Below are 25,977 nucleotides of genomic sequence, written 5' to 3'. Positions count from 1 at the left end.
TTTCCTATAGACCTCTATACAGCTCTGCAGTGTGTTGAGGGGAGCTCTCTTTCCTATAGACCTCTATACAGCTCTGCAGTGTGGAGAGGGGAGTTCTCTTTCCTGTAGACCTCTATACAGCTCTGCAGTGTTGAGTGGACTTCTCTTTCCTCTAGACCTCTATACAGCTAGTGTGGAGAGGGAAGTTCTCTTTCCTCTAGTCCTCTCCACACCTGTGCCTCTCTCTTTCTCTCTCTCTCTGGATTTTAACCCCACTGCTGTGCCTCTCTCTCTCTCTCTCTCTCTCTCTCCCTCTCCCCCTCCCTCCCTCCTCTCTCTCCCTCTCCCTCTCCCTCCCTCTCTCTCCGTCCCTCCCTCCCTCTCCTCTCTTGCTCCCTCTCCCTCCCTCTCCTCTCTCTCTCCTCCCTCTCTCCCTCTCCTCCTCCTCTCTCCCTCTCCCTCCCTCTCCTCTCCCTCTCCTCTCTCTCTCCTCCCTCTCTCTCCCTCTCCTCCTCCTCTCTCCCTCTCCCTCTCCTCTCCCTCTCCTCTCTCTCCTCTCCCTCCCTCTCCTCTCCCTCCCTCTCTCTCTCTCCTCTCCCTCCCTCTCTCTCTCTCTCCTCCCCTCTCTCTCTCCCTCCCCCTCTCTCTCTCTCCCTCTCTCTCTCCGGCAGTACGCTCTTTATAAGAAGATGACGCAGGCAGCCATCCTGATCCAGAGCAAGTTCCGCAGCTACTACGAGCAGAAGAAGTTCCAGCAGAGCCGGCGCGCAGCGGTCCTGATCCAGCAGTACTACCGCAGCTATAAGTACGAGAGAATGAAGCAGGGCCCCCGGGCCGGGGGCAGCATGCAGCAGAAGATGAAGTGAGTGTGGAGGGTGTGGAGGGAGAGGGGGGGAGGGGCCGGGGTGAGAGGGGGGGAGGAGGAGGAGGAGGAGGAGGGAGTGGCTCTCCTGACGTGTGTTCCGTCTCTCAGGGGATCCTTTCTGACGAAGAAGCAGGACCAGGCGGCTCGCAAGATCATGCGCTTCCTGAGACGCTGCCGACACAGGTACCCAGCGGGTCCATCGCTGCCCCACCACTGTCTCCTCTCCTCCCCTCTCCTCTCTCCATCGCTGCCCCACCATCATCTCCTCTCCTCCCCTCTTCTCTCCTCTCATCTCTCCTTCCCTCTCATCTCTCCTGTCCTCTCCTTCCCTCTCCTCCTCTCCCTCTCCTCTCCTTCCCTCATCTCTTCTCTCCTCCTCTCTCCTTACCTCCTCTCTCCTCTCCTTCCCTCTCCTCATCTCTACTCCTCCTCTCTCCTTACCTCTCCTCTCATCTCTCCTCCTCTCCTTACCTCCTCCCTCTCCTCCTCTCCCTCTCCTCTCCTTCCCTCATCTCTACTCTCCTCCTCTCTCCTTACCTCTCCTCTCATCTCTCCTCTACTCTCCTCCTCTCTCCACTCTCATCTTTCCTATACTGCTAGAGCGCTCTGCAGTGTGGAGAGTGGAGTTCTCTTTCCTATACTACTAGAGCGCTCTGCAGTGTGGAGAGTGGAGTTCTCTTTCCTATACTACTAGAGCGCTCTGCAGTGTGGAGAGTGGAGTTCTCTTTCCTATACTGCTAGAGCGCTCTGCAGTGTGGAGAGTGGAGTTCTCTTTCCTATACTGCTAGAGCGCTCTGCAGTGTGGAGAGTGGAGTTCTCTTTCCTGTACTGCTAGAGCGCTCTGCAGTGTGGAGAGTGGAGTTCTCTTTCCTATACTGCTAGAGCGCTCTGCAGTGTGGAGAGTGGAGTTCTCTTTCCTGTACTGCTAGAGCGCTCTGCAGTGTGGAGAGTGGAGTTCTCTTTCCTATACTGCTAGAGCGCTCTGCAGTGTGGAGAGTGGAGTTCTCTTTCCTATACTGCTAGAGCGCTCTGCAGTGTGGAGAGAGGAGCTGTCATTCCTAGACCTCTGTGCAGCTCTGCAGTGTGGAGAGTCAGTCAAAGCCGTCGCTCATTTTAAAGCCTGTGCCTCTGTCGCCCCCTGCAGGATAAAGGAATTGAAGCAGAGCAAGGAGTTGGAGGGCTTGTAGAAGAGGGGTCTGACCAGCTACAGGCATCACAGAGACAGACAGACAGACAGACAGACAGACAGACAGACAGACAGACAGACCAAGAGGAGTAAGGAAGACTACAGTAATGTTTACTCATCCTTTTTCACGCAATGCAAAACGACAAACAAACAAACAAAAATAACGTACTTTTTTTTTTAATGAATGAATGTTGGACTCAACTTCGGTCTTAATTAAAAAGAAGAAAAACAATTTTGGATCATTTTCTTTGTACGGAAAAGGAAGCTGAAAGACTCTGGATTGTGCGTTTTCAACAGCCGCTATAGACGCTGCCTCCCAACGTGAACCACAAACACAGACTCTGAAACAAACAGGGTGCTGACAGACGTTTCCACTGGAAGTCTTTCTCAGTGTCTTCAACCGGATTCAACGAAGCCTCTTTTTAGCACTTCTAAACCCTTTGTAGTTTACGCACAGCAGTCGCTGTAGATACTGTCGATAACGGGTTTATGCTTTGTACTGTCGCTGTGCTGTGTTTCTGTATCCGTTCTGCTGCTGTTGAGTTTTGTATATTTTATAGAGAGAGAGAGAGAGAGAGAGAGAGCCCTCTAAGCTTCTGGCTTTTAATACAAGGTTCAAATCTGTTCAAAATGCCTTCAGGCAGAAACACGCACGTTTCTGTTCTCATTCCTTATGGGGGGTTAAAAGGGGTCTGGTTTTTCTGTAGAGAAAATGAAAGCCAGCCCTTTCTGTAAATCTGCGATCTCTTATTAGGCTGTGCTGCCATCTGCTGGTTTGAAACTGCAACTGCAACAGAAAAAAAAAAAATCAGTTTTGCATCACCTAGAAATTTAGGATGCGTCATTTAACAAAAAAAATATATATATATTTTTTTTATCTTTTATTTAACATCATGTAATCAAAGAAACTACAAAAAAAAAGTCTATACCGGAAGCCATAATAGTAGTACAGTAGTATTTCATGTCAGATTTCTCTATTTTCGTTCAGTATATATGGAGAGTACAAAGCGGTGTGTAATTCAGTGTGTTGACATCATTCATCAGGTTTCATTCGGCTTTGTGAAGCACAGTTAGTTCATTCTGTATCCAGGGTGATGCGAAACTTGGCCAGAGCTGTAGACCAGAGCAGCGTCACTGCAGAGGCGCTCTGAGCTCAATAAGGATTGTAGAAACAGCAACCCTCTGTCCTTCACTCCACACGTACTTTCACAAACGCTCAGCGCTGACAGCATAGACTGCAGTGAACCTGTAGAGTGGGAGAATAACACACTAGAAAAACGACCTACAAGAAAATAAAAGGACTATACACACACACACACACACACATATATATATATATATATATATATATATATATATATATATATATATATATATATATAATATATACACACACATGCAGTCACCTCCAGAATTATTGGCACCCTTGATAAAGATGAGCAAAAAAGGCTGTATAAAATAAACACAGGTAATAAGCTATACCTTATGCTCAAATATATGGGAAAACCAGAATTATTCTATTCTGTATGTGTGTATTTATATATATATTTGTGAGTGTGTGTGTATATTATATTATATATATATATACACACACAAAATATATATATTGTAATGTTATATGCAAGAAACTAATCACACACACATATATATATATATGATTAGTTTCTTGCATCTAACATTACAATATTGTATATTTTTTAAATTAATTAATTTAAAGCACCTTGCTTCATTTTTAAATGTCCGAATTAGCTTGATCTTTTTCATTATCAGTTTTTTGTCTTTTCTTAATACCAGCGTCGTCTCTGATCAGCTTCGTTTAATATTGTGAAGCACATAAAAATAATAATAATAATACAGACCCAGATCAACTTGTGAAAGCGAGTTCAGTACGAGACCCTGCGCACACACCAAGTCTGCTGAAAACTGTGTTTTTTTAAATTATTTGAAAAAAATGCACAGTACTGTAAATGTGATTAGCACTGGCTTTCGGACTGATGTCTCCTCACACAGTAAGCTGGTACTGTGAGACTCCTGTTCCACAGCAGTGTCACCCAGTCCAGGTTTTACTACCAGCTTGATCAGCCCCCAGTGTGTCTGGGCAACAAGCTCAGGTGTGTCTTATTAAACTCGCAGTAAAACCAGGAATGGATCAAACCGCTATGCAACAGGAGTCTTGTTTCCATCCCTGCTAATACCCCGTTGAAAACGAGCGAGGAAGCAGCTGGTTTTTCTCAGCCGTTTGCAGAGAGCAGCAGTCAGAACGAATTCAAGCATCTGTTTCCTTCGGATGCCACATCAGCTTGAATTCTGTGCAAGAGAACGAGAGCTCGCCTCTGTATCTTCGTGTAGGTCGTTTTCCCGTTTTCTGAGCTTCTAGTCTGGTTTTGATTTTAACAGAGAAGCTAGTAGGATGTAAAAAAAATTAATCTCGAGGTAGGTTTTAAAAAGACGTGCAGCATACTGTAAATATTGTAAAATACGAAAATTGTTGCTGAGAATATATTTAAGGTAAAGAAAACCGAGCTTGCTTAATACTAAGAAAATATTATTATTATTATTATTATTATTATTATTATTATTATTATTATTATTATTATTACTACTACTAATAATGCATGACCATTATGCAAAAAGGAAGTTGTGTGATACATACAAATAATATTGAAAACGAAGCTGTTTATTAACTATTTATATACTTTTGCATGAAGTTTGTTTGTACAAGTTTGCATAACTTAAAAAAAAAGACGACACAAAATGCCGAAAATAAATAAATAATACTGAATGGTTTTGTTTTTGTCTTTTGGTGTAAAATGGTTTCTTTGCCGAGTCCCGCTGCATTCGTCTCGGTTGAGACTGTTTAAATATTTCTTAATAAAAACAGAAATGAACACAGATTGTGTTTTGCTGTGTTTTTTTTTTTTTTTTCCCAGGATTAATCCCGGGATGACCACGGATAGGTAGGCAACGCAATACAGGGGGAGTCCTCCAGGGCTGTGAAATGCTCTACTACAGGGGGAGAGGGGAGAGGGGAGAGGAGGGAGAGGGAGAGGGAGGAGAGGAGGGGGAGTGGAGAGGGGGGGAGGGAGGAGAGGGAGGGGGAGGGGGGGAGGGAGTGGGGATGGGAAAGGAGGAGGGGGAGAGGGGAGAGGGAGGGAGGAGAGGAGGAAAGGAGAGGGAGAGGAGGGGAGTCGCGACAGAAACACATCTCAAGCAGACAGACTCGGATCATACAGGGGGAGGGGGAAGAGAGATGAGATGGGAGGGGAGGGGAAGAGGGAGAGGGGGGAAGTAGAGGGAGGGGAGCGGGAGGGGTTTGAGGGAGAGGGAGGGAGGGGGAAGGAGAGGAGGAAGGAGAGGAGAGGGGGAGGGAGAGGAGGGGAGTTGCGTCAGAAACACATCTTAAGCAGACTCTGATGTATTATTATTATTATTATTATTATTATTACTATTATTCCTGCTCAGCCAGTTGCATTGAGTACTTTGTAGCGTTATGTTATAAAACTCCATGACTCCTAGTAATACAATTCCTTGGTAATATTATACATCTCCATGTGTTACTATGGGGGTCTGATCACAGCCACGCCACACTAATGAAGGGACCAGAGAGCTTAATAATTAGATTTGAACTATTTTTTTTTTAATCCATTTGCCGGGTTTAACCCCAAAATCAGGAGATATATATTTATATATATATATTATTATTATTATTTATTTCTTAGCAGACGCCCTTATCCAGGGCGACTTACAATCGTAAGCAAATACATTTCAAGTGTTACAATACAAGTAATACAATAAGAGCAAGATAAATACTATATATATATATATATATATATTAAAAAAGCGAGGGTCTGTTATTATAAGATGAGAATTTGTCCTACAACTGATGTCTGCAAAGTAGGGAAATCGATTTTTTAAAAAACGACCTTATTAAAGCTAAAACGACCCTTTCGTTAAATATCTCGGGTCTCTTTCACAGCAGGACTACGCTTACCAGGATGCATTGGGGGGGGGGGGCGCCCTGAAAAGCCTGCATCGTGCTAGTCTGTATGGAGTTCTGATTGTGACTCTCAGCTATACAATCTCAGTGAATATATGTTCTTTTCAGGTAAAAATGACCATAAACGCCGCTTCACTGCAAAAGGGACGTTGCTCTAAAGCAGGCTGATACTAAATGTAATGATATCTGGGGAAGGTTCATTTATAATCACACACACACAAACACCCACAAGCATTTTAAATGTAACGAGACACGCCGACCTAAAAGGGTATAATCCCTTTAAGAGCCCCCAGCGCGCATGCGCTTCAGGGTCTCTACCACCCCTTTAAGGCGCGGGGTTTCCGCAGCGCTTCAGTTTGTCAAAGATGGCGGACCTCTTGGGTTCAATTCTGAGCTCGATGGAGAAACCTCCGAGCGTCGGGAACCAGGAGAGCCGGCGAAAAGCCCGAGGTACGAACCGAATCGCGCCGCACGCCTTTACATACGCGTTTACTTTCCTTACGGCGACGTTTTCGGCTCTAAAACGACATTTAAAGGTTATGTTTTTGAGCGCCAAACCTAACAGCCGCTCGCTCTCTTCACCGACGGGACGCAAAACTCCGCAGCAGCACCCGCCCACCTTGTATTTCTATTGGTCGGGTTACGAACGTGTCCGTGGCGTTGGTTGGCCAAAACCGCTGCCAGTCAGCTGGGGGTCATGAATATTAATATTTTAGCCTCAGGCTTGAAAGTTGATTGGCTGTTTGTTACCAGTATGTTAATTTATTTTTTAATATTAATGAGTTTACTCAACATTGTAATTGCGCTGTGTTTGAATATTTAAAGCGAAACCACTGAAATGTTATATGAAGTGTTAATCAAAATTTACGTAATACAGGTAGTTTTTGCCGTTTTTTTAACATGAAAAAAAATTAAACTGGACAAAGATACACATAAGTTTACACATAAAACACTGCCACTGTTGTTTTTTTATGGTTGTGTTTCTTTATCGAAGCTTAATATAAAACCCTCCAAAACGACCGGTACTTTTCATTAACTGTAATGTTGTTGAAGCCGACACCCTGGGATCCTTCAAGAAGCTGCTTGATGAGATTCTGGGATCAATAAGCTACTAACAACCAAACGAGCAAGATGGGCTGAATGGCGCCTCCTCTCGTTTGTAAACTTTCTCAACTACGATAAAGTGCGAATAAACACGTGGTTTGTATTGGCTTGTAAGAGAGCACGCGTGGGAGAGGGGGTGACCGCCGTGTACCCCCCCATTAAAAAAAAAAAACACACCCACAACGCGATAGGTCCAGCACACAGCCGTCTAGAACCGTTTCAGGAATATCAGACTGTATTTTACTCCTCAGAACAGCCTTTTGAAACTTTTTTTTAAAAAATGTGTTCCTGTCTATCCGCAGTATTACGGCCACGGAGGCGGATGATTCCACAAAAACAAACTATTAACATAAAGAGAACCCGTTCACTTTCCCTATACTTAACAGTCCGTACACTGAATACAGTCTCAAGTATGCCTCTTTCTTCAGCCCCGATGGGGTTAAACTGCCGCCAGACGCTTCTTACTGGCAGTACTGGTAATAGGAACCCCCCAAAAAGACGTTCTAGTGATTCTAATTATATATATATATATATATATATATATATATATATATATATATATATATATATATATATATATATTTATATATACTTCTTTCTCGTTAATCTAGAGCAAGCTGTCCGCATGAAGAAAATGCAAGAGGATGAAAAGAAAAAGAAAGCCGACTTCAGAAAAAGGGTACATCTACTGTGAAAGAGGGGATACCTTTTGTAATTACGTCAGATACTACGGTCGAGGAAAGGACCAAGGGGCGGGGCTTCAACTGAGGGTCTGCTGTGATTGGATAACATTTCTCAGCTTTTGGAATCTTTTTAAAACTCCTCGGCTTGTCGTTTAAAGCCCCAAGCAGCTGGACCAGTTTAGCCAGCCTGGCGTTATAGAAGCACATAGATGTTAAGAACCAGCGCCATCTAGTGGTCTGCCTTATTATTATTAATTTCTTAGCAGACGCCCTTATCCAGGGCGACTTACAATTGTTACAAGATATCACATTATTTTTACATACAATCACATTATTTTTTACATACAATTATATTATTTTTTACACATTATTTTTACATACAATTCCCCATTTATACAGTTGGGTTTTTACTGGAGCAATCTAGGTAAAGTACCTTGCTCAAGGGTACAACAGCAGTGTCCCCCACCTGGGATTGAACCCACGACCCTGCGGTCAAGAGTCCAGAGCCCTAACCACTACTCCACACTGCTGCCACGTTAGAGCAGGATTGCTGTGTTTTTTGGTTTTTTTTTCAGCTGCTAACGCTGGGTTTCCTTTTTTAGATGGAGAAGGAGGTGTCTGAAATCATCCAGGACAGCAAAATACAGAAGAAGACGTACCCTCCCATGGGCAAGATTGAGAGAAGCATCATGTGAGCACATCCTTTTTCAATGTGTCGGTTTACAAAAGCGGTGTGCGATTTCAATACGTTAACGTTACATTATTCAGCAGCTTTCATTCCACTTAGTGAAGCGCTGTTAGTTCGTTCCAGAGGGTGATGACGCAAAAACCTTTGGCCACAGCTGTAGGTGGCGCTGTGCACCTGAGCGGTGCCTTTTATATTTAAGCTTGCGTACGATTGGACGAAGTCAGCTGCAGTCTGGTGAGGTACCTCGTTAATGGGTTGACTGCCCGGGATCCGCGTTGGGACACGGTCGGCAAACTCTCTTATTTTGCAGTGTTAAAGTTGGCTCTTGTTACAGTGGATCGGTGGCTGATTCATGCAAAGAGAAACACACACACACACGCACACACGCACACGCACGCACACACGCACGCACACAACAGCAGTGGCGTACAGGGAAGCCAGTGGCATGCTGGATTGATTTTTGTCTTCTGTTATTGAGCAACACTGGGACGGCTGGCCTCCATCGGAAAGCAATGGGATGATAGGAACAGGAATTGTGTGTGTTTTGTGTTTTCAGTCACGATGTGGCGGAGGTCGCAGGGCTGACCTCGTTTTCGTTCGGGGAGGAGGAGGAGAGTCGATACGTGATGATTTTCAAAAAGGCAAGTTTTTTTTTTTCTGTCTGTTTTTTTGCAGCTTGAAAGCTGTGGCTGTATCTCATACTGCGGTCTCATGGCTTTTTACTACACAGCTGTTAGACCTGGTGTAAAAGCCACGGACAGCAGCTATTTGAAGAACTGCACAGAGGTCGTGTAACAAAACTCGCATGTTACTTCTAAAACAGCGTTGTAGAACTAGATGTGTTTTCAGTATATATTTTTTTTCTGAATCTTCTCTACCTTGAACATCCTGTAGAAAAACACATTTTTAATAAGCTTCCCTTAATAAGAGACCAGGGTGTGTGAACTATGCATTAGCTGCAGAGTCACTTACAACTACGTCTCGCCTGAAAGACGGAGCACAAGGAGGTTCAGTGACTTGCTCAGGGTCACACACACACAGGGAGTCAGTGGCTGAGCCAGGATTTGAACCTTCTGGTATCGAGCCCCTTTCTTTAACCCGCTCTCCTCTCCCCCATCCCTGCAGGAGTTTGCCCCATCGGACGAGGAGCTGGAGGCGTACAGGAGGGGCGAAGCGTGGGACCCACAGATCGCAGAGGAGAAGCGCAAGCTCAAGGTATGATGGGGTGGCCCTTTTAACTCTTAACTCTTAAAAGGGGTATCGGCGGGGGGGGGGGGCGGTAAAGGCAAAAAAAAAAGATTCTTTGCAAGATAGATTTTTATGTTAAGGTGAAGGCTCTAAAGAAACAGATTTATATATATATATATTTTTAATGTCCGAATCAAGCTCGTAGTAAAACCTGGAATGGAGGGAACCTGCTGTGCAACTGGAGTCTTATTTCCATCCCTATGATTTTAATAAATAGTAAATCAAGTTCACTTTTTCACTGATTTGTAGGTTGCCCGTTAAGCGGTGGCTAATTGTTAAGCGTTTCAAATCTTGCCCAGGGATGGAAATAAGACTCCCGTTGCACAGCAGTTTGATCCGTTCCTGGTTTTGCTGTGAGTTTAATCAGACGCACCTGAGCTTGTTACCTCTACACTGTGCTGGTTGATCAAGCTGATAGCAAAACCCGGAATGTGTGACATCGATGTGGAACAGGAGTCTTATTTCCTTTTCTGTTAACCCGCTCCTCCCCGCGCAGCAGCAGGCTCAGTTTGAGCTGGAGAGGGAGGCTCGGACAGGCCCGAAGGAGGAGGCGTGTCCGAGCAGCAACTACCGGGACAAGTACAGCCACCTGATCGGGGTCTCGGCAGCCAAGGAGGCGGCGCACACGCTGGAGGCAAACAAGGCGTACGGCTGCGGTGAGGCCCTGAGCGCACCACACTGCACCACGCACACACACTGCACTACACACTGCACCACGCACACACACTGCACCACGCACACACGCTGCACCACACACACACACTGCACCACACACCACTGCACTACACACTGCACCACACACTGCACCACGCGCACACACACTGCACCACGCACTGCACCCCACACACACACACTGCACCACGCACACACTGCACCACACACTGCACCACGCACACACACTGCACCACGCACACACTGCACCACACACCACTGCACTACACACTGCACCACGCACACACTGCACCACACACCACTGCACCACGCACACACTGCACCACACACCACTGCACTACACACTGCACCACGCACACACACTGCACCACACACACTGCACCACACACACTGCACCACACACCACTGCACCACACACCACTGCACTACACACTGCACCACGCACACACACTGCACCACACACACACTGCACTACACACTGCACCACGCACACACACTGCACCACATACACACTGCACCACACACACTGCACCGCGCGCACACGGCACTACACACTGCACCACACACACTGCACCACGCACACACACTGCACCACGCACACACTGCATCACACGCGCGCGCACACACACACCGCACAACACACACTGCACCACACACACACACACATACCGCACACACACACAGAGCACCACACACTGCACCGCACACACACACGCACACCGTCTGTGAGGCGGCTGCTTTACATACAGCTCTGGCCAAAAGTTTTGCATCACCCTCTATATAGAATGAACTAATTTTGCTTCATAAAGTCAAATGAAACCTGCTGAATAATGTTAACATATTGAATCCCACAACGCTTTGTAGTTTTCCCCATATATGACAAATTGAAAAATGTGACATTTCGAAATCTAACATGAAATACTACTGTACTACTATTATGGCTTCCGGTAGACTCTTTTTTTCAATATCATTTGTAGTTTCTTTGAAACCGAGACTAACGGCCCTCATTCTCTCCTGCAGTGCCCGTGGCGAACAAGCGGGACACGCGCTCCATCGAGGAGGCCATGAACGCCATCCGAGCCAAGAAGAAGCAGAAGAGGAGCGAGGGCGAATGCGCGGGTTCGAGCAGCTCCCCCTGAGAGGGGGGCAGGGGGGGCCAGTGCCCCCTCCCCTTCCGCTGCTGCTGTTTCACACTAACACAGAAAGAGATACAAAGATTCTTATTTTTATTTTATTTTATTTTATTTTATTTTAAAAGGGTTTTAAATCGACCGCGATCACACACCGTGGACTCTCTTCACACCGGGAGGACGTTCGCTCTGATTCGAGTCTCTTTTTAGGTCATTAAAATACAAACCTTGCTGAGTTTTTACAGACAGGAAAGAAGCAACCAGGGTGACTGACGCTGCTGTAGATAGTTTAGAAGCAGGTTGGCTCGGCTGAATGTGTACCTCGTTATCTTGGGGGAGAAATGTTTTAACTTTTTTTGTTTGCTTTCATAGTTTTAAATACAATTTTAAATTAAACTTTTAATTATTAAAAAAAAAAAAGATTTCTTTTTTGAGAAATGGGGATCATGTTAACAAATGTTTCTGGGTAATTACAATTTTTTTTTTTTTTTTTTTTTTAATGGTCATATTTTTATGTGCATGAAACTGTTTTAAGTAAGTTTAGAACGAACCAACTTTATTATTATTATTATTATTCTTCTTATTATTATTCTTATTAATTTTTTTTTTTTTTTTTTTTAAATTGTCGTTGCCAATTAGTTTTTATTATTTTCTCCCCAATTTGAAATGCCCAATTATTTTTAGTCTCAGCTCACCGCTACCACCCCTGCGCTGACTCGGGAGGGGCGAAGATGAACACACGCTGTCCTCCGAAGCGTGTGCCGTCAGCCGCCCGCTTCTTTACACTCTGCAGACTCACCGTGCAGCCGCCTCAGAGCTACAGCGTCGGAGGACAACGCAGCTCTGGGCAGCTTACAGGCAAGCCCGCAGGCGCCCGGCCACACTACAGGGGTCACTGGTGCGCGGTTAGCCGAGGACACCCTGGCCGACCTAGCCCTCCCTCCCCCCGGACAACGCTCGGCCAATGGAGCGCCGCCCCCTGGGAGCTCCCGTCCACGGTCGGCTGTGGAATAGCCTGGACTCGAACTGGCAACGTCCAGGCTATAGAGCGCATCCTGCACTCTAGCGAGTGCTTTTACTGGATGCGCCACTCGGGAGCCCCCATTATTTTAAGTTAATTACTTTCTTCTTAAATCTTTGGGAATGTGGTCCAGTAGTACTTCGTGTCGATCGACTGGGAGGGAAAATAAATCTTTTAAGAATTCTGATCTTGCTGTTAAATTGTGTTCCATTTCATATTTAACTGTATATTCTGTAATCCAGCACGCTGTGTGAGAAACAAGCTTGTTTTAACCCACTTGGGGTCAGCTCGGCCTCTCTCGACTTTCTTAGAAATATTTGAATTTTTCAGTACCACGCATGCGATCTCATCACAGGAACGCGTTCTCAGTGTCAATGAGGCTCATTTGCATGACGGTGTGGGGTAGAGGCCATATCCCAGATTCATCACAGACCCCGCGTTTAGTACCATCGCTGTCGTACCCGACAGAAAAATAAAACCGTTTCAGAGAGAAGGAAGGAAAGAGAGGGGAAGGAAGGAAGAGTTTTATTTTTTATTAAGTCAGCTGGGGCATGCGTGACAAATAGAGAGAGAGAGAGACAGGAAGGGCACGTTTTAAGACGTTTTAGAAATAAATTCCTACACAGCACAGCTCACGAGACCGTTATTCAAAGTATCTGGTCGTTTAAAAGTGTAACAGAACACTTTCATATATATATATCTGTGTATATGTGTAATATATATATATATCCTGAAGCCTTGACTTGCTCTGTCTGCAGTTTCTAATATAAAACGCTCACTAGAAGGGAAGTAATTGACGAGCTCTTAAACCCTGAAACATGCAGATGAATAATCTTGTCTGAGCGCTAAGCATTGGCGATATGTCCCAAGTTCATAATTCTACTTAGCTTTGGTGTAGGAACAGCCTAGACTTTACAGCTTGTATGAAAAGCTCTACCGTTTACGTTGATCGCAGCGTTTGTGCGACACGACGCTATGACTTTCGAAAGATTCAAGGGGTAAAAGGTAAACCGTGTATGTTTTTAAAAAGTAAAAATAATTAATAGGCAATGACAGAAGGGGTTTAAAGCTGTAATCCCCATTTTAGGGAATCCGGTGGCGATTCTGACTTTGCGTTTGTTTTTTCAACAGCGCCCCTCGGTGAAATTATACTGTTATGACGCACTGTGCCCTCTAATGTGCTTGTTTTATGGTTCGATATTATAAAGCTGCTGTTGTGTGCTTGCTCTCGATTTCTTGGTTAAGTTCTAGTCATGTTCTTTTAGTGATCGGTAACTAACGTGGGAAATTGTGACACACTGTCCTGGATAACGACCACACAGTGGGACAGTGAGACAGTTTTGTCCCTTTACTGATTTACATGTACGGGTGTATCTAATTTTGAGTTTCTTTTGGGAGGGAAAAAAAGGATTTGGGGTAAAATGTTCAAAATACCTATTTTTGGTTTTTCTCCCTACACTCACCATGCTGCTGTGTTATCTGTGTGTGTGTTTTATTATTTAATAGCTGTGCTGAAAATTATAGGAACTTGACACTTTTGAGTTTTAGCCTATTATTATTATTATTATTATTATGATGAATCTGTAAAGATGTTAACTGGGTGTTGGATTGCTGTAATAATAAAGTTCGATCTTATACATTGTGATGGGAGAACGCGGACTTGTGATTTTTTTTTTTACAGGTATTATTTATAAGTCATGATGTCTCTTTCAGCCAATCAAAACACCGGACTCGCATGCATTGCTATGCATCTTAATTAGCAAGAAGGTGGCCTCCAGCTCACAGCGACTACATTTCTAAACAGCAATTGTTTTGTTCTTTAAAATTAAATAACAATTTGGTGTACAGTTGAGTTGCTTTCCTGTGTTGCTCAGATGAGACGTAAAACTGAGGGCCTATTGTGACTCTGCAGCAGCAGGTGTGATGCATAGTTCAACCCCTAGACCCTCTGTAAGTCACTTTGGAGAAAAGCATCTGCTAAGTTCCCAATTAATAATAATGACACAGCGGTGTGAAGATGCCAAGGAAACACGGACCCGACCAGTTTGCTTGACCTGTTCTCTCACTTCAACATCTGTAACTGAAACACTCGAGAACAGATGTAATTGAAAAACACGTCAGAAGTATGCAGACCAATATTGCTATATGCAAACTACAAACGTTTGATATATTGATTTTTTATGTATTAAGTGCTTGAAACAGATGTCAAGTTGATCACTGTTTACCTTTCCATAGGTGTAGTAGCAGCAAATATCCACCAGGTGGCATAGGCCAATAGAAGTCACATCACCACTGGAATCTATGAACAGTAATTACACTTACAATATCGCAGTGTAGGTATAAAAAAATTATACCTACAAAAGTAGCTGCAGATTCTTGCCCCAGTGTCAAGGCACTTCTAATGGCTACCAATCACCCATTTTACAAAACGCAAATGAAGTTTGCAGTTTAGTTTTGAGTTTCTTTAGAAAAAATTTTAAGTCTTGTAAGGGTGTCACAGTATTAGGAGATGATAATGGCAAAGGAAGCTTGTATAGAAGACTACAAATGGGATGGATTTTTGTTCTGTTAATTTAGTTTTAATTGACCCCTTTCATTTGAATCACTTGATGGTAGCACAGCTTCTCCATGCAATCAGTGATTGATAATTAGTTTATTGCTTACAGATTAACCGACTGATGTTATTTAGTGAAAATAATAAATTACAGAGTCACAGTGCTGAACAGTTTTATTGTCTGGTGCATAGTGGATATCAGACTCACACATTGCACAGTTCTTGCATCTTAAAAGAACGCAGGTTCACAAAATTCATCTTGAAAGCAGGTAGTGCACGGCCGGGAGGTGGAGCTGCCAGCTGCTTCGGTGCGGTGAGGTGCAGAGTGGTTTGAGTTTTGTTTTGTTTTTTTGTTTTTTAGTGGGCTTTGGGGTTGCGGAAATTCTTTCCGGCAAATTTGGCCTTGTCCCCCAACTCCTCTTCAATCCTGTGGGAGAGAAAAGCAGCATGGGGGGTTAACTTGGCAGAAAAAAAACACATTAATCCTCTTCAGAAACATTGACATCATGTGACCATGGGAACTTAGAGACAATTGTTTGAAAAGCTCCCATGGCTTCATCTCTCTGGAAGTCTCTCCCAGCTTCAGTGTGTGCAGCTCCCACAGTCGCTCGCTTCAAATCAACTCAAGACCTGCTTGTTCTCTCTTGCTTTCAATGCTCTAAGCCTGATAATCTGTTATTAGCTGCTGTCTAAATTGCTATATTCGTATGATACACGCATCCACAATGTCTAGAATTCACATCCTAGCCTTGTATTTAATTGTATTATGCCTGTATTTAATGTATTATGCATTGTTTTGTACTGTTTGTATTTAATGGACTGTGCCAGGCTGAATTTCACTGTATTTAATGTATTTGCATTGATCCTTACTATCTTGTAAAGTGCTTTGTAATGGTGGTCCACTATGAAAGGCACTATATAAAAAGACTGACAAATATATATATTTTTTTTATATACAAAATACTCAATTCACAGATAACCCACATCTATAACATTACTGACAGTGCTCCATTGTCAAAATGCTTCCTGACTGAAAGCCTCATTTCCACAGCACTGCATGCTCACCTCAGGAGCTGGTTGTATTTGGCCAGACGCTCAGACCTGCAGGGGGCGCCAGTCTTGATCTGTGGAGAGAAGGACACATGTAAAAAGCAGCCATTGGACACCAAAGGGAGCAAAGGGAAAGAAAAAATAATAAAAACCACACCAAGCCCGTCCCCTCACCTGTCCAGTGCAGAGTCCCACGACGAGGTCAGCAATGAAAGTGTCCTCGGTCTCTCCAGAGCGATGGCTGACCATCACACCCCAGCCATTGGACTGAGCCAGCTTACAACTGAGGGACACAAGAACCACGGGTTACAAACAGGTGAGCTTTTTCTACAGCACGGAGGTAAACATCACCCTCGATTGCATCACATTCAGGTATCTTGGATTACCCATGTGCTGCTAAATAGAAATTCAGCTGTGGTTTAGTTTGGCAGGCGTGTAACATTGGTGCACAGAGAGATGACTCCTCCAGTAGATTTAGAGTGAGCAGCATGCAGTAGAGATTACTGGTATAGAAGTGTTAATGAAGCAGCAGGCAGCGGTTTACAGTATTGAGTCGTTCTGGATTACTCTGATCTGGTTACAGCACTGATTAGTTATGGATTAGCGCTGCACTCACGCCTGAATGGACTCCATCACAGAGCCGATCTGGTTCACTTTGAGCAGCAGACAGTTGCAGGCTTTCTTCTCCACAGCCTGCTGGATCCTCTTGGGGTTGGTGACCGTGAGGTCGTCCCCGACCACCTGGATCCCCACGGAGCCAGTGAACTTCGTCCAGTTCCCCCAGTCATCCTGGTCAAAGGGGTCCTCGATGGAGACCACTGGAGAGAGAGAAAAAAATTATATCTAAAATCAATCATCTCTCCTGTGAGGGTACAGAGACAAGTCTGTCCAATATAGTCTGCATTGCATCGCATCCCAACCCCCACCCCCTCCCAAAAATCACAGGTTGCCGATAACTTGACATCCACAAGTAGGCGCTCCAACATCTTGCAAAAGTACTATAGAAGTTAAATATTCATTGCAAGTCACATCCCCATGGCAGCCACTATGAGAATGAATATCCTCGCATTCAGAAACTCAAATGACAAAGCATCTATACATTTAAAAACACAACAGGTTCTTTCTATAAGAACAGATACAGTACGTTAAGTTTGATGTTTATTCAGCAAGTGTTCAGAGGCTGCCTCCAAAATCAAGTTCAGAGTGTATTCTCTCTTGCACTCTTTGTATGGCAAACAAAAGCATGCAAAAAGCCAATTTAAAATTAGGAACACTTGGAGTAAAACAATTATGGTGACATCATTTCAAATCTGACCAAGAAATTTCAGGTGGCTGCATCACGTTATTAAATCTGCGTTGTTCAGGTGGCTGTCAGAGTCCACTACAGCAGCCATGCGGTCCCCTGCTCACCGGGGTAGTTCTTGATGAAGGTCTTGTACAGATCTCCCAGCTGGTCTCCGGTGATGTGGCGCTTGGGGTCGTCGGGGGACTTGAAGTCCAGGTCGTACTTCCCACTGCGGTGGAACTCGGAGGCGGCCACGTCCATGCCAATCACGATCTTGTCAGGGTAGCCAGCCTTCTCGATGGCAGACTTCAGCAGCTCCAGCGCTGCAGAGGGAGGAGGGGATTATCAGACAGCCAAGGCAAAACTATAAAGGAGCCAAGTCAAGTAAAATAAGGGTCTCTGCCAGTACCTTTAACCCCTACAATAAAGAAGTGTACAGATAGGGCCAACAGTTTTGCATCACCCTAGAGAGCAACTCATTGCTTTATAAAAGCTGAAACAGTATCATATTGAATTACATATGGCTTTGTCGTTTTCCCTTGCACTAAAAACTGACATTGTGAAATGTAACAGGATATACTGTACTACTATTATGGCTTCCGATAGACTTTTGCAATATCATTTAGTAGTTTCTTTGATTACAAGATGTTAATAACTATCTATATAAATTCTCAAATTGTAAAATTCTAGGTGATGCTAAACTTTTGGCCAATGCTTAGGATCAATCTAGAGAGGCGGCAGTCTCACGGTTTGCCCAGGAGACATTGGCTGGCTTGCAAATAAAGTGAGAGTTTGTACAGCGATTGTGCCAGTCCTCAGACCGTCACGCTGCCAGGAGCTCTCAGGAATCCCAGACTCCAGACACCGTGACCTTCACACAGAGACACTACGAAAGGTCATGGCTAAAGATAGGGGCATTACAGGACACTGGAGACTGGGAGAGACCTTTCTACAGATGTCAGGACTGCCCAGTCCCTGACCACATTCCGGCGCCTCCTTAAGACTCACCTCTTCAAACAGCACCTGTAGAACTCCTCTGTTGTATCCTGGGACACTATCACCCTTCATTTAAATATGCTTTATTTTGCTCTTATCTGCCCCCTATTTTACTGCATTTAATCCTGTACCTCAGAATATTGTAATCTCCCAAGTGTTTAATCTGTAGTATTTTGTACTTAATCATATCCTGATGTAACTATCACTACTTAATCATATCCTGATGTAACTTTCACTATTATCTGCTGTATTATTGAATTGTGGTTTGTCACACTTGAGAATTATTGTATTTCTTGTTCTTATTGTATGACTTATATTGTAACACTTGAATGTATTTGTATTTGCTTGCGATTGTAAGTCGCCCTGGATAAGGGTGTCTGCTAAGAAATAAATAATAATAATAATAATAATTTCTGAAGATCAGCAGAGTGTTCTTACAGTTGCAGATAAGCCTCTGTTTAGAGCACTTTAACTGCAGCATTTATGTAAAAGACTTTATATAGAACAGTGTCTCTGATTTGACATTTATTTATAAGCAGCTCTCACCCAAAACTACACGAGGGTATCTTTACAATAAGATCATTTTACACACTGACTATTCATTTTAAAAAAGCCAATCTAATCTGTCAGACCAGACTCTGCAAACAAGTTGCAGGGGCTTTGCTACTAAATGCAAGAACTTACAATTTATTCTTCGCTTCCGACTAGCAGCGGACGCCATGCGGTCAGAAAAAAAAAACAACCACACACACACCACAGCAAAGGAAACGGTTGATCCTACGGGACGCACTGCTATTCACTTGAGTGGGGTCAGCTCTGCGGTTTAGAAACTACTGTATAAAATAAACAGCTTTCAGTCAAACACTCTACAAGGCAAAGCAACAGATTACCCAGCAAGCCCCTGAAATAAAACCACGGAGAATGAAACGCGAATGTGCCGACCCAAAGTAACCCCGGCGCGCTGGCACGCGTACCCTCGTTGTTCTCCAGGATGTTGGGTGCGAAGCCGCCCTCGTCCCCCACGTTGGTGGCGTCCTTGCCGTACTTGGCCTTGATGACGTTCTTCAGGTTGTGGTAGACCTCGGCTCCGATGCGCATCGCCTCCTTGAAGCTGCTCGCTCCCACGGGCAGGATCATGAACTCCTGCATGGCCAGCTTGTTCCCCGCATGGGAGCCGCCGTTGATCACGTTGAACGCCTGTCAGAGACGGAGACATCCAGAGCTGTAGTTCAGGACAAAAACAGTCCACTACACAGAAATTCTTAAATCAGATGGAACTGTGGTCACATTATTAGAGCTACAGGCTTTAATTAAATTGTCAGTGCAGTACTCACAGGAACTGGAAGGATGAGTTCTGGGTTTCCTGCCAGGTCAGCAATGTGACGGTACAAGGGGACACCTTTTTCTGCAGCACCAGCCTTGCAGACTGCCAGGGACACACCTAGAATAGCATTGGCACCAAACTTTGCTAAAATAAAAATAAAAATAATAATAATTTAAAAAACGCATTTAAAAACAAAAGGACGCATTACTTCACAAACCAAGTTAGACTACCTATTGTTCCCTGGGTAACAAGGGCGGGATAATAGCTCTGAAAAAAACTGCAGAAGAGATGGACTCAAATCATATCAACATTACCTGTATGCCAAGTCCTGAACCTCTCTGAAGCAGACACTGCCAAAACTTGCTGATACATTATATTGAACTCATTTATGAAACATGTTGAAAGCAAAACCAGTCCCCCCTACACACACACTAGGGCTCGCTGCAGCAGTCACAGCCGCACTGCCTCAGCAATGTCACTTACACTTGTTTTCTGTCCCGTCCAATTCCAGCATGAATTTGTCAATCTTCTCCTGCTCAACCACACTCAGTTTCTGTTAAGGGAATTAAAGAATTAGTCAGTAGCATTCATCCCCCCAGTCACAGCACCATGAACACAACATAACACCTAAATAGTTTGAACACACAGGACTCCATATGCCTCCCAGGTCAATACTCAGAGGGAGGAATGCTTCAAAAAGACCCTGGATAAAAAACTAATCTTGGACTTCCAACGTTACCATAAAGGTAGTGCTAAAATCAGGGTCTCTGACCACAGGAACCCCAAAAAAAAAACCCCACACACAATCTGTTCATTTAGTTGATCATTTAAAAAGACAATATAAAAGCTGATTTATAGTTATGAAAATTAGACCATTGACTTTAGAAAACAATTCCTATATAGAAGGGTTGGCACTTTCATTTGACAAATTAATATTATATATATATAAATAACACACAAAAATAATAAAATAAGCTGAAGAGCTCAGCTGCTGAATGTGTTACCTTCTCCAGGAGAGCTGGAACAATGGTCTTATTAATGTGGTCCACTGCCTTCATGACCCCTGCAACCACAATAAGAGAGTTTGAGTGTCGCTGCCACAGTATTGGATTTCATTCTGGGTTGCGAGACGTGTTTAAAATCACTACTGCTGAAGAGTCTCAAGATGGCGCACTCCCGATCTGTGGAGTGGGCGTTTCATTTACTGCAGTCATATATTTGTAATGCAGAAACACAGCCACGTGCGATTGAAGCCCCGAGCAGAGCGGTCCCGGCTCACCTTTGCCCAGGTACCTGGCCTTGTCTCCATCACGGAGTTCCAGAGCCTCGTAGATACCAGTGGAGGCTCCGCTGGGAACAGCAGCCCTGAAGAGACCTGGAGAGAAAGATTACAAAACGAGAGGAAAGGATCCCAATGACTCTGCATGAACAGGACTAGGTAGCCCGTCCCACCCCCTCACTGACTCTGCATGAACAGGACTAGGTAGCCCGTCCCACCCCCTCACTGACTCTGCATGAACAGGACTAGGTAGCCCGTCCCACCCCCTCACTGACTCTGCATGAACAGGACTAGGTAGCCCATCCCACCCCCTCACTGACTCTGCATGAACAGGACTAGGTAGCCCGTCCCACCCCCTCACTGACTCTGCATGAACAGGACTAGGTAGCCTGTCCCACCCCCTCACTGACTCTGCATGAACAGGACTAGGTAGCCCGTCCCATCACTGACTCTGCATGAACAGGACTAGGTAGCCTGTCCCACCCCCTCACTGCTCTGTGTGTGACCAAGTGCCTCCTCCCCTCAGTCCCAAGTCCATGCCCACTTCACTTCCAACACATTTGTTTGAAGTCACACACAACGCATAGCCTCTCAAAACACACCCAAATAAAGTGCTTGTGTTCAGTTTAAAGCTCAAATGTTTCCAGGGCACAGAAGTTCTAATTTACAACTGTATTAATAGTATTGTTAAAACAGTACAAGTCTGCCAATTGTAATGGAATAGTTAATAGGAAACTAGACAATTTTGTATAATATATCTCGATCTATAAATAAATCACACACAGCATCCCTAATGTTGGTGTTTGGAGTTAATCTATAGTGGAATAGAGAAATAAGATGAAGGGGTTTAAAGTGGAGAAACAAGGGGAGCTGGAAAGGAGAGAGGCAGGGGTGCAGGAAGGTCAGGGCTTCTCCAGCGCTCACCCTTTGCTGTGAACAGGTCCACCTCCACAGTGGGGTTCCCTCGGGAATCGAGGATCTCACGGGCGTGGATCTTAGTGATGGACATGCTGCCTGGAGACAGAGAGAGAGAGAGAAAGAGGATTCAATATTACATCATCAAGTGTAAACTAGCTTATTTACATTTTTATAAAAATCCTCGCAAGGGCAATATTGCCGGTGTTGAATCCAGTACTGTATGCAATGCAGAGTCCATGCTCAGCTCTGAACAGTGGTGCATGATCATATCACCTGCTCTGGTTTGTATGCCTCTGCAAACACGTTTCAAAACACCCACAGCAATCATACACATCATTTTGCACCTTTTTTGTCCTCTACAGAACACCGTACAATGGTCAGATGACAATGTACAAGAGTTTAGAGAAGGAGCATAGCTGTCAGGGTTAAGCCAATAGGAATGCAGCAGGGCAAACCTACCAATCAAGGATAAGGAGGCAGATTCTTCAACCTGAACAGCAAGCCTATTTTGAGCTCCAGTGGATGAGATAAAATCCTTTGCAGGGACATTTGTCTCCGCACACACTTCAGATCTCTGCCCCTTCCTGCAGCCTTCACATGCTGTCAATTTATACCCTGTTGAAGTCAGGTCACTGCTTCACCCTGAAAGGCTACTGTATGATGTGCAAGACAGTGTATGGGTGGTATTTTCAAATACATATTTTGTGCACTGAAGCACTAGTCTTCCAGGATTAAAGAGTTTGTAATTCTGGTGCAATACATAAAACCACAAATTAAGGGCAGGGCAATAAGTTAAAAGTTAGAGAGTAGAGAAAGGGGAGCTATTGATACTGCCCCCCTCCCTCCCCCCAATTACATTACAAATGAATCAGATCAACAGCTGCCAAGTAATGCAATAATCCCCCCCGCCCCCCCACGATCTTTACATAAGTTTCAAATCAACGCATCCGCTTCCAGCAGCCGATTGATCCTTAAACCTGATCAGGTCTTGGAAGGATGGCAGCGATTCAGCACCAGCAATGTGGCTTGGCAACCCATCCCCTCACCGCTCTGTAGCTACGTGATGCTTAACAGAGTGTCACAACATAACCTCCATCACAATACCTTATGAAAAGGAAGCAATAGCGGCGCCCCTACTGTACCAGGAAGCACACAGAGCCTGTGACTCCGATCCCACCTGATCTCACCCACCCCGGTATTTCCAGCTCTCCCTGAGAGAAGCGGTTCTATATTTGGGTCGGCATTCAAAGCCAGGAGTGGCTTGCAGTCCCTATCTCTCAAACCAAGCCTTTCTCTACCGTCAATGTGCTACAATCAGGGCTGCTTTGTTTAAAACAGATATATAACCATTTAATTGGGCTTTTAGGCTGTAAGTCGCCTTGGATAAGGGCGTCTGCTAAGAAAATAAATTAATAATAATAATAATAATAATAATAATAAATTTAAGACTTGGTTAGACTAAAGTGCTGGACTGCTGAACTATACAGCTCTGGACAGAAGTTTTGCATCACCCTATAGGAACTAATTTTGCTTCATAGTCAAAACACACCTGCTGAATGTTATGTTAACATATTGAATTAGTGCTTTGTAGTTTTCCCCCATATACTTAAAACTGACAAATTGAAAAGTGCATAATTTCAAAATCCAACAATACTGTATTACTATTATGGCTTCCAGCAGACTTTTGCAAAATCGTTTTTGTAGTTTCTTTGATTGCATAATGTTAAATATCTATTTTAAATAATCCTAAAATTCCCCACCACCAGTGATTCGGCATCAAGAACGTGAATCAATACCATATCCTCAAATTGCATGACCTTAAACAAATTGAGGGGTGGGGGGGGGGATCGTTTACCGAAGACTGGCCTTCAGCTGTAAAAAGGTATGCAGCGTCCCACCCTGCAACACACGATGCTTGCATGAATCTCTTTACAGCCCAGCACTTCAGTGACCTTTAATGAAAAGCCAACTGAACTTCAGGCAGAGGTCAAAGCAGTATTCAGACCTCATACTCTATTACAGTACAGCATTAAAAGTATGTGGGCTCTAGTGGTGGAGCTTTTTATAACCATCCACCCCTTTCCTAGACAGCTGATACTGTAGTACAGCAGGAGAGAGAGACAGAGAGACAACGTTATCACAGCAAGGCACTTCCCCACTCACAAATGAAGGCCGTTTTAAACTATTTTTTAAACATTAAGTTCTCGTTTCGTTAACTGGACCAGTAAATATTAAAATGAAGCTCAACAGGCGCTCGCCATATTAAACCAATCGCCGAGTTTACCAATTAAGATGTCAGTTTAATTATGGGATGGCATACGAAAGAAAACTGCGCCGTTGCCAAAGCGATCTTACCTTGTTCCAACCGGTAAATTTAGTTTAGAATATAACGGATTTTGAATTTAAAACATGCAACTTGACATCGCTCGAGTGAGTCTAGTACTAATCGTGCTATTTATTAACCGATACGAGTCCTTAGTTACTCATACAATGCCGTTACTTGGGATATGAGAGAATTTAATAATTATTACAAAATCACAGTGAAAATCATAAATGGTTATTTTTGCTTCAATGATAATTGCAAGCAATGGGGCTCTTGGAGAACACAAGGCTATATTTGCGTTAGTCAGCAATGGACTTTGACTAGCACTTGTACGGTAGTTATTTTCCTGTTTTTTCTTGTAAAAACATTTCAGAGCAGTCTTATACCTGAATTGAACGGTTTCACAGTTTTGTGCTGTTAATATTTTACAATAAAACACATTTATCAATTAAACAAATACCCAATTGCGAGAATTACAGTGATTAACCAGGCTTAGTTTCACGATTTTTTTTTTTTTATTTATTTATTTTTTTAAGAAATTGTAAGACAGTTTGTGTGAACTCTTTTGTCCTGCCAAAAACAAACCAAAAACCAAAAAATAAAAATAGCCAGATAAAAATAAATGAATAAATAAATTTAAAAAAAACAGTAAAAAGGTTGTGTCACTAATTCAGTCTATCAAGGATAAATACATAAATACGGGTCACAAATATGACAGTTACGCCTCAAATTATCATTAAAAACCGATACATGTTATTAAAATGTACCACTTAAACCGAAACAAGGCTTTTTAATAATTGTTAAGATTTAAAAAAAATTGAGAGGAAAATCCCAACCGTCATTTTACCTGAGTGCGGTGCGCGCGTGTACTCGTCCGTCCGCTGGTCGCTGACAAGTGCCCGCTCTCGAGCCCCCCCTCCTCTATTTATAGGCGCTCCCTGACCGACGCTGTCCCGTTTGGAACGACTTTAGGGACCGTCTATAATAAACTAGTTCTACTTCAAAAGTAACACCGAATTATTTAATGGCAATGCATATAATAATTATCATATGAAATCATGTTTCAGGCTGGTTGTATCAAATGCACTATGTGTGATTAGATTTAGAATGAAAGGCCACGCTGCTTCTCCCTCCCTCCCTCCCGGTCCCTCTTCTCCAATCACTAAGCCACACTGCATCCCTCCCTCCCACTCACTAACTCCCCAGTTCCTCAGCTCTAACCACTAGGCCACACACTGCTTCCCTCCCGGTCCTTCAGCTTTAACTAACAGGCCATCAACGCTTACTACTAAGACCACAGGGTCGTTGTTTTATTTTCACTGGACATATAAAAGCTATGTAAAATGTTGACGCTCCCTGGCCGTTGTCCAGTACAGTAAAGGTCACCGTTCATCGCAGCTTGTGTAACGCTACACGAGGGACACGACTCAGTGAAAAAACGCTTTGAAAAGGGCAGCCGGTCCAACACATTTCATTTATAACGACGCGACTCCAACGGCAAACTTTGCCCTTTTAAAAATCTAAAAATAAGGCCCCGGTTATTTTTTATATATATTTAAAAACTAGTACACAATAAGTGACTGTGCTGTGATTTTGCTGAGGGCACGTGCTACAGTTGTGTACTTATAAAAAAAAAAAATGTGAATACAAAATAACACAAACCGGGGCGTTTTAA

The 25,977-nt window shown here is 43.8% G+C and overlaps 3 protein-coding genes across 8 annotated transcripts in view; 2 read left to right on the top strand and 1 right to left on the bottom strand.

The window, feature by feature from the left end:
• Window positions 1–4,922, top strand: part of LOC117404628 (calmodulin-binding transcription activator 2-like) — a 38,928-nt gene extending 34,006 nt beyond the window's left edge. For 4 of the 6 annotated variants that reach the window (XM_059014575.1, XM_059014574.1, XM_059014572.1 and 1 more), the window contains 3 exons: window positions 651–841; window positions 953–1,027; window positions 1,989–4,922. In XM_059014575.1, the coding sequence (XP_058870558.1) occupies window positions 651–841; window positions 953–1,027; window positions 1,989–2,031 (309 nt within the window). In that variant the 3' untranslated portion in view covers window positions 2,032–4,922. Of the gene's footprint in view, window positions 1–650; window positions 842–952; window positions 1,028–1,988 lie in introns of those variants that run through there. The other 2 variants (XR_009319889.1, XR_009319888.1) reach the window with 2 other exon arrangements.
• Window positions 4,923–6,369: 1,447 nt separating this feature from the next.
• On the top strand, window positions 6,370–14,218 carry LOC131721195 (sperm-associated antigen 7 homolog). Its single transcript, XM_059014570.1, has 7 exons — window positions 6,370–6,477; window positions 7,743–7,810; window positions 8,417–8,505; window positions 9,059–9,143; window positions 9,628–9,717; window positions 10,247–10,406; window positions 11,443–14,218. The coding sequence occupies exons 1-7, from the start codon at window positions 6,393–6,395 to the stop codon at window positions 11,559–11,561; spliced, it is 696 nt and encodes a 231-aa protein (XP_058870553.1). The 5' UTR covers window positions 6,370–6,392; the 3' UTR covers window positions 11,562–14,218.
• Window positions 14,219–15,283: 1,065 nt separating this feature from the next.
• On the bottom strand, window positions 15,284–25,265 carry LOC117404436 (beta-enolase). Its single transcript, XM_059014569.1, has 12 exons — window positions 25,150–25,265; window positions 21,986–22,075; window positions 21,062–21,157; window positions 20,787–20,845; window positions 20,266–20,335; window positions 19,793–19,926; window positions 19,433–19,655; window positions 17,588–17,785; window positions 16,794–16,995; window positions 16,352–16,460; window positions 16,193–16,251; window positions 15,284–15,554 (listed from the first exon to the last, which is right to left on the bottom strand). The coding sequence occupies exons 2-12, from the start codon at window positions 22,068–22,070 to the stop codon at window positions 15,485–15,487; spliced, it is 1,305 nt and encodes a 434-aa protein (XP_058870552.1). The 5' UTR covers window positions 22,071–22,075; window positions 25,150–25,265; the 3' UTR covers window positions 15,284–15,484.
• Between the last annotated feature and the right edge of the window lie 712 nt (window positions 25,266–25,977).

The sequence above is a fragment of the Acipenser ruthenus genome, chromosome 48, assembly GCF_902713425.1.
Source record: "Acipenser ruthenus chromosome 48, fAciRut3.2 maternal haplotype, whole genome shotgun sequence".
Lineage (NCBI taxonomy): Eukaryota > Metazoa > Chordata > Actinopteri > Acipenseriformes > Acipenseridae > Acipenser > Acipenser ruthenus.
Note: the sequence above shows the minus strand (reverse complement) of the source record. Positions and strands in the feature narration are given on the sequence as shown.

What these genes read in the sequence shown, in the direction of transcription:
- LOC131721195 (XM_059014570.1), top strand. Translation starts at nt 6,393, where the DNA reads ATGGCGGACCTCTTGGGTTCAATTCTGAGCTCGATGGAGAAACCTCCG. An exon ending in GAGCCGGCGAAAAGCCCGAG is followed by an intron (nt 6,478 to 7,742) that starts GTACGAACCGAA and finishes TCGTTAATCTAG; the next exon opens with AGCAAGCTGTCCGCATGAAG. An exon ending in AAGCCGACTTCAGAAAAAGG is followed by an intron (nt 7,811 to 8,416) that starts GTACATCTACTG and finishes TTCCTTTTTTAG; the next exon opens with ATGGAGAAGGAGGTGTCTGA.
- LOC117404436 (XM_059014569.1), bottom strand. Translation starts at nt 22,070, where the DNA reads ATGTCCATCACTAAGATCCACGCCCGTGAGATCCTCGATTCCCGAGGG. An exon ending in CATCCTGGAGAACAACGAGG is followed by an intron (nt 17,786 to 19,432) that starts GTACGCGTGCCA and finishes CTCCCTCTGCAG; the next exon opens with CGCTGGAGCTGCTGAAGTCT. An exon ending in AAATACAACCAGCTCCTGAG is followed by an intron (nt 15,555 to 16,192) that starts GTGAGCATGCAG and finishes TCTCTCCCACAG; the next exon opens with GATTGAAGAGGAGTTGGGGG.